Raw genomic sequence first — 15,660 nt, forward strand, 5'->3', positions numbered from 1 at the left:
ATAATAAATTTCTAAGAACTCTGGATGTATGAAATAGATTAAGTATTGTAACTCGTTCTCATTATTGGATCCTTAGGGAGAAATGTGGACTATTCGGGCTCTCCCTTGGGGTGTGCCCGACGAAACTCGCCCGCTGTAGCTCGCTTTCGAGGGTGCTTAGTGTCTGGTGTAAGACGAGCGCCTCCATAAGTGTGTTATTTCAGACGATTCTACCACATTTTTTGTGTTTATCATAGGCCCTATCCATTTTAGAGCATGTCTCTTTAATTTCCCCTATACTCACTACCATGTTTCGAGATCTGCTCGCTCAGGTTTTGTGGGATTCAAAAAGAAAATACTTAAATAAAAGTTACAAGAAAGTGTATACATGAGTACAAAAATTGTTTTAAGGCATACTCGTAGAGATCCAATTCACTCCTTCCCCTCTTGGTCTTGGATGTGTGACATTTAGGATGGTCATGGTCTCATCTTTAAATTGCAAACAAATATATATATGAGAGGAGAGCACACTAGTACGTTATTTAGCAACTTTGGCATGACAAATCAAAAGTTTAAACCTCAACCCTATAGTTTTCTTAGTCACTTGTATAGTATTGATTGTTATCGGCCTTCAAAATATTCTGTTGTTAATATAATATTTGTTACTTTTGTAGTGGTACTAGGTATTTTTAGAAAATTATAAATTTTGGTATGGAATCAAACTACATTCTAATAAAAACCCATCAATTCTTTATAGGAAAATAAATATGAGGTGATTAACAATAAAGTCTACCCTTTTCATTGAAAAGTATAGTACTTCCTCTATTTCAAATTTTAAGACGTTTTGGTTTTCTTGATACATAGCTTTTGCTATGCACTTAGATATATACCATATCTATGTTGGAGCGTGAGCGAGTGAAAAGAGTGATGGATGAAAGTGACATATGAATAGTAAGTGTATATATACATGCCCAGAATGAGTACCAAAAGGTAACCATCATTAGCGGTTGCTAATGACGTGGATAATCCTAATTGATCATTAAAATAAATCATAACAATCTAGATACATAGTGAAAGCAATGTATTTAGAAAAGTCACGACGTCTTATATTTGAAATGGAGGAGTATTACCTTACTTTTGCATATTTATTTATGTAAAATAAATTTAGTTATAATTTGTTTCGTAGTATCTTTTAAAAAGTTAAAACCAATTAACTAAAAAAATCCTATGAATCGAAAATAATAAAATAATAGAAAGTTTTAGACGGCCGCCGCTGAGAATAAGAAGGTGCCAAAAGTTTTGGCGGCCAAATTCACGCCCGTCGAATCCAAATTCCTTTTCTTAAATATTTGTCGTGCCGCACACCTCTTCATCTCTCGCACTCCCCCCTCAGATCCGCCTGGTGCTCCAGTTCCCAGTCCGCCGCCGCCAGCCTCACGAGCAGATTTTCGGCCACTACCACCCGCCGCCGCGCTTTGGCTCTAGGCATGGAGGTCCCGACCCAGGAGCGGAGGCACAGCCTCGGCGGCGCAGGCGTGGAGGCATGTCCCAGCGCGGAGGCACGGCCTCGGCAAGCACAGAGGCGCATCCCCGGTGGCAGCCCCGGCGCAGGCGCGGAGGTCCCGGCCCGGAGCTCGCGTGCGTGCGCGGCACGCGGCGTTGGCGTTAGCGTTGTTGTGTCCGCCCTGACTTCTACGACTGGCCACAACGACGACTCTACACGGTTGGTTATCTTTTTTTTTTCTTTTTTTTTAAACGAAGTTATCCTTTTTTCCTCCTCCGTCTCTCATTCCATTCAACAGGACAAATCACAAATCTACAGGAGGCATGGCTCAGCCCATCGTATCTTGTGGCGGAGGCAAGAGTGTCGCTGTGAGACTGAGGTTGGTGTTGCGGTAAGTCCTAGCATCATAACCATTGCCGAGATGAAGTATTGGTACTACATTCTTGTTCAATTGTTTTGCTGCTAGGTTCCATCGACCGCTGGTCAAGAGATGTAGGCCATGCTTTTTGCAGTTCTTTTCCAGAGATGGAACTACTAATACGATTAGCACCATGAGTGCTGACTGAACTGAACATTACTTTTTTCTTTAATTTGAGACACTTCATCTACACAGTGGGCTGAGCCCAAAAGTCAGATTCACGTCCATCCACATATATTGGGGTGGATTGAAGTGGAACATGAACTAAATTTCACTCCAACACATGTGGATTGAGGTGAATCCAATAACATCCAAATAAGACCTAAATTAATTACACTCATGCTTCTTGACCTTTTTTTTGTCGAAGCATGAGTGTGTAATTAATTTAGGTCTTATTTGGATGTTATCGGATTCACCTCAATCCAACACATGTGGATTGAGGTGAATCCGATAACATCCAAATAAGACCTAAATTAATTACACACTCATGCTTCTTGACCTTTTTTTATCTCTTAATTAAAGTGTTGTACTCCCTCTTTTAATTTACTTTTAATAATTTTTTCAGTACGGGATCGCACGCCTCTTGTTTCCTCAAAATTTAATTCAGTTTTGTCAATCCCCTATACTAGATTTTAAGGGAACGCTAGAGGGGATTTGGCAGAGATGCTCTTACTATGTAAAAAAGTGAGGGGATTTGGCAGAGATGCTCTCTTACTATGTAAAAAAAATGAGATTACCTTCGTATGGTAGCATTAAAAAAAATTATACATCAAATATACGAAACTAGATTGCTAACAAATGGTAGTTCTTTAATATGAGGAGTAATCATAAAAGAATCATGAAATTCAACGAAGATTTTACACCATCATGAAACGACAGAGGCTACCCAAGCTATGAAAACAAGACCATCCGATTTCCTAAAACCGGGTCATCATGTTTTGGAGTTATGGCCTTTCGAAGCTCCACGCCAGTTTTATAAATAATCAAGCATTTTTTTTTTACAATCAGATTTAAGCATAATTCGTAATGTATTTGGACTTCAGCAGATGAAAGACATTTCATCCTATAAATATAAAGGGTCATAGCCGATTAATGCATCATCATTTCATCTGAAAATATTACTTGTTCCTTCTCTACCTTTTATGCATTTTTATCCCCTTAAACCCTACTTTTCCAACCATATGTAATGTTTTTCTCTTAGTTTCTTGACATGAGGTGGCTCCCTAACTGGCTTTCTGACACTATGTTTCGACTCTAATGTCTAATACTATAATAATGTATTTTCAAATGTGAATCCAGTGCTTAAAATTTATATATTCGTATTATATGGGGCTAATCTTTGGTTGTGAATTACGAAGTTTGACTCTTAATGACCGTTTTCAATACAACTCTCGCTCAATAGCAATCCCTGTAAAATTATATTAACTTATAAATTGAAATATTTATATATATATTGTTGGGTGCATTTTTCCTACTCCCGGGAGTAATTACTCCCGCCTTCAATAAACCACATTGGCCCTGCTCGCTTCTCTTATAATCCATCTTTTTCGGCTTGTTTTTTTAGTCGAAACGGTGTTTTTCTCTCATAACAAATCAGTCGGAACAATGTTCGACTTGTTTTTTCAACGAAGTGAACGAGGCCATTGCGTATGTGTGCATACTAATTTATCAATTTGAGTATGTTTATATACTCATTTTATGATACTCCAAATCATAGTACATGATAATTTTTCAAAAGAACCCATATTTTTTAACATATTATTTTAATACTATTATAGTAGTATATAAAATAAGTATAACCATATCTCAATGTGTACTTGCATACTTGATATACATGCTATCCTAGAGGGTCTAGTATAATTATATACTTTGTCAACGTACACTTTGTTGGGCCATATACATCCTAAATCAAAAGATATACATATGGGAGTAACTACTCCCTCGGATTAGGAAATAATTTCCCGATATTGTTATAAAATATATTCCGTAACAAATACATCTACTATACCACCTAAAAAGTCTCGATGGGTTTCGTCCAACACATGTGCGCGCCCGAGCCCTGCCTCACGTTTCCACGTACGAAATTCCTAATGCCGTATCCGAACCTAATCCCTACCAGATACGAGTCTCCCAGCCTGAGTCTTAACGAGCCTGTGCGTGTGCACGTCCGGTCTTACAGGCGCACAGTCCGTGTATTCCTTCCCCGTCGCCCCGCATCGAGACCATCAGCCTGTTGGTTTGGCCGTGGCTTGTCGTAAACGATCGTAAATTTTTAGTCGGAACAGTATTTTTCTCTCACACAAACCAGCCAACAGTACTTCTTCACGAACCAGTAACGATACGAACCAGCCAACCGAACAGGCTACGTGTCGCTGCGCCCCTCTCCCCAAGGCAGCCGGACTTGACTCGTGAACCTCGCCCTCGCCGCGCCGCAATGGAGCTGCTGGCCAAGGCACCCGTGCCTGGCTACGTACGCTGGGAAGAGGCAGCAGCAGCCATGGGCTCCGCCGTCGCGGGCGCGTTGGGCAGGCGTCCGGGATCTCGGCCCGGCCGGTCGCTTTAAATGGTTTGATACGTATCGAACTGTATGTTTGGTCCATATATATTCTCATGTCGTGACTATAGAAGACCATTCTTTTCTGTCGACTATCAAAAAAAAAATCAAGTGGAAACTACTGCACCATCCTTTTTCAAGAAATCAAAAATCAACGAAACTCATTTTCACGTGTTTAGACAAAAAGCTTGACTTGGGTGGCCGTGGAGCAAGGCATACATTGCAGAAGGCCTTAGTAGAATATACAATCATGCGTCTGTTCACCCCTGCCCATTGAGCCACCAGCGAGCGAGCCTTGCTAGTTGTATTATTGGAACTCCATCATCTTGTCTAGAGACAGATAGACGATGCATCGTCCAGCTTGCTCTTCTTATCTGCACCAGCTGCGTCGTCGCCTCCTACTACTTGTGCTGCTCTCTGCCATTAGCGCCGCCCAAGGTCATGCTGATGAATTCATTTACAATAGCTTCTCCGGTGCGGACCTATCCATGGATAATCAAGCTTCAGTCATCGATGGCCTCTTGAGGCTATCCGAAGGCACGGATACTAAAGGTCATGCTTTCCACACTTTCCCTCTCGATTTCTCAAATAATCCTATCATCTCATCAAATACCTCCTCCGTGCCATCCTTCTCCACAACGTTTGTATTCGCCATAATTAGCGACTACGATGATTTGAGCACCGATGGTCTGGCCTTTGTCCTATCTTCCACCAATAAGTTGTTTAGCAGCTCGGCGGCCCAGTACCTGGGACTCCTCAATTCTGAAACCATGGGCAACGAGTCAAATCATCTCCTTGCTATCGAGCTCGATACCATAAAAAACCAAGAGTTCGGAGACATAGACAGCAACCACATCGGGATCGATATGAACAGCCTGATTTCCAATGCATCCAAGGGTGCAGGTTACTACACTCCTGATGGGGAGTTTAAGAATTTGAAGCTCAACAGTGGGGAACCGATGCAGGTGTGGGTAGACTATGACAGCGAGCGCACCATACTAAATGTCACAATGGCTCCCTTGCCATCTACCAAACCTAATAGGCCATTGCTCTCGATTCCGTATGATCTTTCCTCCGTGTTGCCAAACACAAGAGCATATGTCGGGTTTTCAGCAGCAGCTGGCGGAATTCCCACCATGCATTGCATTCTGGGTTGGAGCTTCATGAACGGAGAAGCCGCAGCCCTCAACTACTCCGACCTACCTTTGAAGTCTATACAACAACTTCGCGCTGGCAGACACACCTACAAGACAATAATAATAGTATGTGCGGTTCTTTTACCAACTCTTGGAATCGCCATGATTGTTTCTGCTACTATTGTGAAGGTCCGTATGATGAACAGGCTGTCAAAATCTAGAACAACTGACATAGAGTGGGAGAGGGAGTATGGGCCTCCATCCTTCACCTACAAAGATCTGTTGGCTGCCACTAGTGGATTCAACGACAAGATGCTCCTTGGTAGAGGAGGATTTGGGAGTGTCTTTAGAGGGGTGCTGCACCATTCCAAGCAGACGGTTGCTATTAAGCGAGTGTCACCAGAGTCGAAGCAAGGGATGAAGGAATTCATGGCCGAGATCCTCATCCTTGGCCACCTCCGGCACCGTAATCTTGTTCAGTTGATTGGCTACTGCAGGCACAAGCAACAGCTCCTTCTGGTGTATGACTATATGCCCAATGGAAGCCTTGACAGCTACTTGCATACTCAAGATCATAGCACCACCAATATATGCTGGGCTCAAAGGTTCTGCATCATCAAAGGCATTGCGTCTGGTCTTTTCTACCTCCATGAGGATTGGGAGCAAGTCGTCATCCACCGGGACATCAAGACAAGCAATGTCCTGCTTGACGGTGAGATGAATGCGAGGCTAGGGGATTTTGGTCTAGCAAGGTCCCATGATCATGGAGCTGACGCACACACCACACGTGTGGCAGGCACATGGGGTTACATTGCTCCGGAGCTTGCCAGGCTCGGCAAGGCAACCAAAGCAACCGATGTGTTTGCATTCGGCGTGTTGACGATGGAGGTTGCCTGTGGAAGGCGGCCAATCTGGGTGGACGGTGCTAATGGTGAGCCTGTTGCCCTATCAGATTGGGTGCTTGCTGCGTGGCGAGGTGGTTCCATTACCGATGCTGTCGACACAAGACTGGATGATTATGTGGAGGAGGACATAGAGCTAGTGTTGAAGCTTGGTTTACTCTGTTCACACCCTTCCCCAAATGCTAGGCCTTGCATGCGCCGCGTCATGCAGTATCTACGAAGCGATGCACCACTACCGGCAGACCTGCAACCTGATAATTTGCTGAGAATTGGTGTGAGTCAGGAACTCAGGATGATGAGCGTGGAGCGTCCAATGTCATGTCCGGCCACTACTATTACTGATCTTTCTAAAGGGAGGTGATGAATATTGTTGTGCTACTTAGCTTGGCCATAAACCATAGATCATATATATATACTTGTACCCCATGTTGGCTTTCTTTATTAATGCAATAATGTTGATTTACGTTGCTTTTGGCGTCTTACTACACATATGTGATTGATGTGCTATGTGGCAGAGTTTTAATTTGTTCATAAATTTATATCCTTCAAGATCATGTGCCCTCCTAACTCCAAAAGTTATACTAAGTGCAGTAGATTGTTGAGTACACTCAGTTTAGTGCTGGCAAATGCACGGTGCGTCTGCCTGATGGACCTCCTCTGTTTTTTCGTTTTCTATTTTGTGACCCGATTTATGAGTTTTGGATGGTTTTTAGGAAACGATATGTAGAGGCAGCTGCGATTTATAGTCGTCTCTAAAAATCGATTTGTAGAGGCGGTTGTTAAATCCTATTTGTAGGGCTGTTAGACAGCGTCTGCCTCTGAAATCGCTGATTCGTAGCAACGAAAGAGTAGCAGCCGCCTTTACAAATGATAGTTGTAGTAGTGAAAAATCAGCAATACCGATTTTCAGTCAAGCTAAAAAAGACAGGACACTTATAATCTGAAACATCCGGACATTAGGATATGGGTGACTAAGAAAATTAAGATCTCTGGTAATTAAAGAGGTGACGCTATAAACTATGTATCTAGAAAAGCTGAAATAATCTAGTATTTGAAACGGATGGAATAGTATATATATTGGGCCAGCGTTAGTGCGCCGAAGTGCCATGACCGTGGGGGCGGGGTGGTCACGTGGAGCATAGTTACTGGGACCGGACTAGACCGGCGGTTGGACCGGTAAAAGACCGAACCAGAGACTATAACAGTCTGGTTCACTTAAAAGACCGTCCATGCAATTGGACCGCTAAAAACCGGTTAAACCAATCGGTTTTTTACGGAACTGGTGAACCGGCTGGTTCCATCCGAACCGGACGGGTTTTGATTTTTTCCCAAAATTACCCTCTGTGCATTCAGGAACACCTTATCTACTTAGGGGTATATACGGAAACTGTCACATTAAGGGTCTGTTCGCTTGGAAGAATTCTGGAGGAATTTGGATGGTTTGGAGGAATGCTGGAGGAATTTGTGAGAGAAAACACTGTTCCGAATGAAAAAGAAGGATGAAGCCGGGTTTAAGGGCACGCGAACGGGACCTAGGCCCTTTAGATGTCCATGGCCGGCGGGAGGGAAATTTTCACGTTTTTTGGCATTTGGGCGGGAGTAGCCGGCGGCGGCGCGCATCTTGGTGGCAGGCCGGCAGCAGCTTCGTGCATCGGGCATTGACGGCGCACGCGAGCATCTGGGCAGGTGCGGCGGCGGAGGGACACGTCCATCTGCTGTAGCTCAGGTAGTCGGGTGCAGCGGCTGCTACTGCTCTGCTCTAGCTCCGGCGGCGGCGGGCGCGTCTCTGAGGCCGCGGCGGCAGCCGAACTCGTCCATCTGCTCCAGCTCAGGCCGCGGCGCGCACGCATCTCAGCGGCAGCGGCAAGCTAACAAGGCCGAGGCCTTGTTTAGTTGGCGAATTTTTTGGCGAAATGGTGCTGTAGCACTTTCGTTGTTATTTGGCAATTAGTGTCCGATCATAATCTAATTAGGCTTAAAAGATCCGTCTCGTGAATTTCGTCTAAAGTGTGTAATTAGTTTTATTTTTTATTTATATTTAATGCTTCATGTATGCGTCCAAAGATTCGATGTGACGGAAAATCTTAAAAAAATTTGCAAAATAAAGTGCAACTAAACAGCCACCGAGTCGCATCTCTTCGTAGGCAAACAAGCAATGCAGCGGCGAGCGGCACCATGCGTCCGTGCCTCCTCTGTGCACAAGGGAGAAATCGGACCAACGTGGCAAGTGGTTAGTAACTTAGTTTCCAAACTCAAAATCATTTGATGTGTTTCGTACTCATGCTTTCCGGTGTTAGAGATTAAAAATCTGACTCAAATTGCTAGTTCTTTACTGCTGCAAAAATTCAATCCACATGTTAGAACATAAAATTCGGTTATGAGCTTGTCCTCGTACTGCTGTAGCGTTGTGCACTTTGTGACTTCTCTGTTATCGTTGTAGTGTTGAGCGTTGTTTATGAGATTATTCCATATGGCAATTATTAATTACGGCATACATATATACCGGTTCAAGGTATCTGTGGCCGGTTCAATTTATCCGGTCCAAAACAATTGAACCGGCAGTCCAACCGATTCTAAACGGTTGGACCAATGAACCAGTGAACCGATGACCTCGCCAGTTCGATCTCCGGTCCGGTCCTAATAACTACGACGCGGAGTCGGCACCCTGCGCTGGTTGTGCGAAGATTTGCATGGCATGGTTCAAGACGACATGGTTTGACTTTGACACCTCGTCCCGGTTAATCCTACTTCCCGCCCTTTTCTTAATCACTACTCCCTCCAGTTCTCTAAGGCCTTATTTGGATACGCATGTATTCATCTTAATCTACATGTGTTGAAGTGGATTGGAGTTCAATTAAACTAAGTTTCATTCCACTTCAACACATGTGGATTGGAGTAAATACACATGCATCCAAACAAGGCCTAAAGGAAATCGTTTTAAACAAGGTTTAAATCAAACATTGGGAATATAAATCATGAATAACTTTTAAGTTGTTCAGCCTGTTCGCTTGTTGGTTTCAGCCAGCTCAAACCAGCCAGCCAACAGTATTTTTCTCTCACAACAAACCAGCACCAGCCAGCCCAAACCAGCCCAGAAACCAACCAGCGAACAAGCCGATTGAGTTTAGAAATATGAAAACTATATATATATTTGTCTTGAAAAATACCTTTATATAATAGAAGTCGAAGTTATGTTTTGGAGACCATATCATTGTCTAAAACGACATCCTCCGGGAAACTCGAGGGAGTACTGTATATTACAAGTCTGTTTTGTGGGCGTGCGCGTGCTACTCTCTACTGTTCTTGCTCCTCATCTGTCACTGTCACTGTGTGTAATAAAAAAGCTACGTTATGGCCTGTTCGCGTGCTCTTAAACCCGACTTGATTCGCTTCTTTTTTTCATCCGGAACGGTGTTTTTCTCCCACAAATTTCTCCAGCATTCCTCCGAACCATTCAAATTCCTCTAGAATTCCTCATAATGCATTAATTATGCTCTGTGTAATGTTGTTTCCTGAAGCTGCATTGTAATGTTTGAAATTTGGATGCGTCATCACCGAGTCGCCAGTTTCCAACTTTGCAGCAGTGATTTGCTTCGTCTGATAATTGCAACATGCCAAACATCAGATGGCATCTCTGAACACGTAAATTGCAGTTGCAACATTAGCAGTCCATCAGGAGTACAAACTTTTCCAATATCGGCCCGTTCAAGTCTGGTCGGAAGTAAGGAGGCTAGCCCAACCCATCAGAGGGTGTTCTGGACTCAATTAGGGTGTGAGATGGATCATGCATCCTGGCCTGGCCCAATATCCCGGAGTCCAGTACACACACATGGGAAGACAAGAGCCCACGAAGCACGAAGTAGCCATCCCGACTTCTCCCTACCGGCCGCCGCACTTCTCGACCGCCGGCGCCGACGCCGCGCGCTTAATCTTATGCCTGTCTCCTCATCCAGGGCCGCCCGCCACTGCCTGCCTCTGTTGACGACCGGAGATGGATGGGGAGGAGGAGAACGTCGGGCCGTTCCGCCGGACCAGCGCCCGCACGCGCCGGATGGCCTCGCGCATGGCGTCTGCGCTCGCCAGCTCCGACAACCGCGCCCAGGTAAAGAGTGGATTGGAGTCACGACTCCTGCTTCCCCCCTCTTCCTCCTATTCCAATCAAGCCGTTTCCCTCTCGTTCATGAAATTATTCCCCTTTATGTTCTGCTGCCTAGTTATGAATACCTCCACATCTGTAATGCCAGTGTAGGCTGCTTTAGCTCGCCTTGAAGCTCTTGAGAGCGATAATGCCGGGGTTGAGGTGGTAGATCTTAATGATGATGAGTACGGATCCACAGATGAGGAAGACCCTGGTCAGTTCCTTTCTCATTTAGCTTCGTAGTAGTAGTAATGCCATGATGTCAAAAAGGATAAGTTAGATACAGTATATACAAGCTCGATGACAAAATATTACTCTTTGCAAGCGACAAGTACTGAAACACAGATTTCTTGTGTATGACATTCTGATATCACTTCTAGTATCAATTTTGTAGAGGGAAAAAACAGCATTCTGTGTTTCTTATCCTTGCATCGATGAATAAGAATTAAAACTATCCGTCAAAGGAAATATTTGAAAAGTACTTTTGCTTCAACACATCAGGCATGAACAACCCCACAAAATATTTCTAAGTGACTGTTATTAGCATCTGGAATTGCCCCTAAAGCCAGTTGTTTAGACACCTTTGGGATCCACATGCTACAGCTTGCCAACCTTGTGTTGTTAGCATCTGGAATGCCCCTAAAGTCAGTAATTTATTTATACATATATGATATATTTGAAGTCCACATGCTACAAGCCTACAACTTGTCAACTGTAAAGATTCCTGTGTTCACAGTTTCTGTAAATACTGCATTTGTGTTGTACGTTCAACTCAAATGCTCACTGAACTAAGGTTGGATGATCTAAGCCATCTTTTGTTTTTGAATTTCATTTCTACAGTCCTCATGCAAAAGAAGCAGTCCAAGATTATGAAACGCAAGACAAGGCAAGGGAAAGCTTTGGAGAAGCGGGCGGCAAGATCATTCATGTTCATGGATGTCTTACAAGAAGTAAGCAACCTTGTACTATAAGTTTCTTTCCTGTCATGTTTATTTTCTAAGGAGGGTACCTAAAGGATTTTCACTCTGGAACCGTGACAGACAAATCTGGAATCCCTACCTCCTCATGTCCCGACATATTTGAGGGCTGCTGTGGGTCCACCGAGCACTTCATCTCGACGGCACTACTGCTCAGTCTGCGGTACTTCTGCAAACTACACATGTGTGAGGTGTGGAACACGGTTCTGTTCTTGCCGCTGTCAAGTCATACACAATGATACGCGCTGCCTGAAATTCGTGGCTTGACCAACTGGATATACAAGCTACATTTGATGTATGTCCACTCCCTAATAATTGTTCATCTGTGGTTTGATCAGTAGGATATGTTTGATGTGTATGTTTTGTACTCTGTATGGTGGGGTAGGGAAGTGGAGGAAACTGGTTTTATTAGCTATGTGCAGAAGTTGAAATTGCTAGGTTGTAGGCCAACCACTTTTTCATCAGAATATTATGTGAGTAGCTGTGTTTATGCTTAGCTTAACCTGATTTTCCATAATTTGCTATTGTTGTCCTGAACTCATAGTATTTTAATCGCCAGTGGCTTTGTTCCACCCTTGGAAATCATTTCTCAGATTTTTTATGCCTCCAGCGAAACGTTCCTCATTGTGCCAATAAAGCCCCTTTTGTTACAAGGATATGCTAGCTTTGTATGTTTTGTACCCTGTAGGAGTGGGTAAAGTAAGGTAAGTGGTAGAAAATCATTTTTTCAGCAGTGCACTGCAGTTGCAAGGTAGATCTCTTGTATACCTGTAGGGGACCGTAACGCCTAAGAGGGGGGGGGGTTTGAATTAGGCAACTTAAAAATCTAACTCTAAACTATGGCCTCTTTTACTAACCCTAGGAAAACCAATGCAATAGATAAACTATCTAAAGGTGCAACTACGGTTTTACTTGTGTGTTGCTATCTCTACCGCAAAAGGAGTAATACAATCAATGTAAATGCGGAAGCTAAAGAGCAAGGTACAGATATGCAAACTCCCGTCGACGACTCCGGTATTTTTACCGAGGTATCGAGAAGCGTGCAAGCTTCCCCCTAGTCCTCGTTGGAGCCCCTCGCAAGGAATCCCTCGCAAGGGCCAAGCTCCCGGTCAGGTAGCTCCGTGGATAGCCTCGGGCCTTCCCCACGCGCAAGTGGGTTTCCGACGTGCCTTCCGGCAAGCCTCTCCCGGATGCTCCCTGCCGTCTTCACTATCAAGTTTCCGGCCGAACCGCCGTGGGCTTTGTTCCCTCCAGTACACGGTGGCGGCCACACCATAAACGCGGTTGGTGTGATCTCGCAAGACTATAAGCCCCTCCGATGTACAACAATGGTGCGCGCAAGCACCGAGTGGTAAGAGGTATGCAAACCTCACTAAACCCTAGGCCTAAATCTAAAGCAAGCGCATAAGCGGTGGTCTAATCAACCTAAGCACTTCGCAAAGCACCTACGCTAATCACCTAATAAAACACTAAGCACTATGCAAGTGGAGATCACTAAAATGGTGTACCAACACCCTTGATATGTTTCCTCAGCTCCACACCCTTCAAATGGCCGATTGGGGGTTGTATTTATAAGCCCCACCGAGAAAGTAACTGTTGGGGACGAAATCCCGCTTTTCTGCTACTGACCGGACGCTCAGGTCATCTTGATCGGACGCGTCCGGTCGTCCCGACCATTGGAGCCGCGATCCACTGATCGGACGCTGCCAGCGTCCGCTGGTCGCAATTTCGCCGCTCTGGAACCTCTCTGTACTTGATCGGACGCTGCTGTCCTGCGTCCGGTCGATCTTGTTGTTCAGCGTCCGGTCGCTGCTTCTACCAGCGTCCGGTCACCTCTGTGAGCTCGTTTCTTTGTGATCTTGCATCTGGCTTGGTTCCTATCTTCGTGTTTGGACTTTGCTTGATATCTTGGGTCTTCTCTTGTGCTTCTAAGGTCTTGCTTGTAGTGTTGATCATCGGATCATCACATCGCCTTCGTCCAAGTCACGTCTTGCACCCTATTGAACTACAAAACAATTGCTTGTAAATTCATTAGACCAATTTGGTTGTGTTGGTCATCAAACACCAAAATCCAAAGTAAATGGGCCTAGGGTCCATTTCCTCACAATACCAACCAGTTTTTCTTTAGAAATGGTATGCGAATAGCTTCAGTTATGCAGTAGAGCTGAAAGTAGCTCTTTGTTTCAGTATATCTGAATAGTAATTTTAAATTGTTTCTTGGCAAATGTGGGCATACTCTGGTAGCAGATTTGAGTTGGTATGTAAATACCCCAATTACTTAGCATAAGGTACACAAATGCCAAAGACATTACTGCAAATGCTATGCTAATGCTTGGACCCATCTTGTAGAGTGGCAGATATGAATAGCACATGGTATGATCTGAATATTATAATATTCAAAATTTTCCTACTATGAATTTGGAGTCTCGGGGACATAGCTATAGTATGCCTCGGGGATATAGCTATAGTATGGCTAACCAAGCTGTTCAACCATATTTTTCGATCGAACAAGATGCCTGACGAGTGGAGGAAAAGTATATTTGTACCAATCTACAAGAATAAAGAGGATATTTAAAGTTATACTAATTACCGGGGAATTAAGTTGATGAGCCATACTATGAAGCTATAGGAGAGAGTTATCGAGCATCGCTTGAGAGCAATAATGCGGGTCTCTATGAATCAATTTGGTTTCATGTCCGGAAGGTCAACCATAGAAGCCATTTTCTTAATAAGACAAGTTATGGAGCGGTATAGGGAGAAGAAGAAGGACCTACACATGATTTTATTGACTTGGAGAAGGCTTATGATAAAATACCAAGGAATGTTATGTTGTGGGCTTTGGACAAACATAAAGTCTCAACGAAGTACGTCGGGCTCATTAAGGACATGTACAACAATGTTGTGACTAGTGTTCGAACAAGTGATGGAGACACAGATGACTTTCCGATTAGAATAGGACTACATCAAGGGTCAGCTTTGAGCCCTTATCTGTTTGGCTTAGTGATGGATGAGGTCACAAGGAACATACAAGGGGACATCCCTTGGTGTATGCTTTTCGCGGACGATGTAGTGCTAGTTGATGAAAGCCGGACATGAGTGAATTAGAAACTGGAGTTATGGCGGGAGATTTTGGAGTCCAAAGGTTTTAGACTCAGTAGAACTAAAACTGAGTATATGAGATGTGACTTCGGCACTACTACTCGGGAGGAGGAACATATTAGTTTGGAAGTTCAAGTAGTGCCTAAGAAGGATACCTTTCGATATTTAGGATCAATGCTACAGAGAGACGGGAATATTGATGAAGATGTTAGCCATAGAATCAAAGCAGGGTGGATGAAGTGGCGCCAAGCATCTGGTGTCCTATGTGACAAAAGGGTACCACAGAAGCTAAAAGGCAAGTTTTATAGGACGACTATTAGACCTACTATGTTGTATGGTGCAGAATGTTGGCCTACAAAAAAACGACATGTTCAACAAATAAGTGTCGCGGAAATGCGTATATTGCGTTGGATTTGCGGTCATACAAGAATGGGTCGAGTTCGGAACGATGATATACGTGATAGATTAGGGGTAGCACCAATTGAAGAAAAGCTTGTCCAACACCGGTTGAGATGGTTTGGTCATGTCCAACGGAGACCTCCAGAGGCACCGGTGCGTAGTGGAATCCTAAGCCAGGATAGTAACGTGAAGAGAGGCAGAGGAAGACCGAAGTTGACTTGGGTAGAGGCAATAAAAGGAGACTTGAAAGGATGGAATATACCCAAAGACTTAGCCTTAAATAGGAGTGCTTGGAAAACAACTATTCACGTGCCTGAACCTTGATTTCTTCTGTTGGGTTTCAACTCTAGCCTACCGTGAATTTCTTTTTGAGCTTTGCTCCCTTACTGCTTCAAATATGAAAATATCTTAATAGCATCAAAAGTAATTTGCTAAATCAAATATAGACAACTAGACTGCTAACAAATGGAAGCTCGTAGATGTCCTGAGTAATCATAAGAAAGCATGAAATTCAACCAAAATTTTACAACATTCTGAAAGGGCGAACACACATT

At 43.9% G+C, this 15,660-nt stretch overlaps 2 protein-coding genes across 2 annotated transcripts; both read left to right on the forward strand.

The window, feature by feature from the left end:
- Positions 1-4,802: 4,802 nt before the first annotated feature.
- On the forward strand, positions 4,803-6,854 carry LOC136506834 (L-type lectin-domain containing receptor kinase SIT2-like). Its single transcript, XM_066501745.1, has one exon. The coding sequence runs from the start codon at positions 4,803-4,805 to the stop codon at positions 6,852-6,854; it is 2,052 nt and encodes a 683-aa protein (XP_066357842.1).
- Positions 6,855-10,367: 3,513 nt separating this feature from the next.
- Positions 10,368-12,137, forward strand: LOC136509487 (SWR1 complex subunit 6-like). The gene is made up of 4 exons (XM_066504267.1): positions 10,368-10,595; positions 10,743-10,845; positions 11,472-11,581; positions 11,672-12,137. The coding sequence occupies exons 1-4, from the start codon at positions 10,485-10,487 to the stop codon at positions 11,873-11,875; spliced, it is 528 nt and encodes a 175-aa protein (XP_066360364.1). The 5' UTR covers positions 10,368-10,484; the 3' UTR covers positions 11,876-12,137.
- The last annotated feature ends 3,523 nt before the right edge of the window (positions 12,138-15,660 follow it).

Source organism: Miscanthus floridulus, chromosome 15 (genome assembly GCF_019320115.1).
Source record: "Miscanthus floridulus cultivar M001 chromosome 15, ASM1932011v1, whole genome shotgun sequence".
Taxonomy (NCBI): domain Eukaryota; kingdom Viridiplantae; phylum Streptophyta; class Magnoliopsida; order Poales; family Poaceae; genus Miscanthus; species Miscanthus floridulus.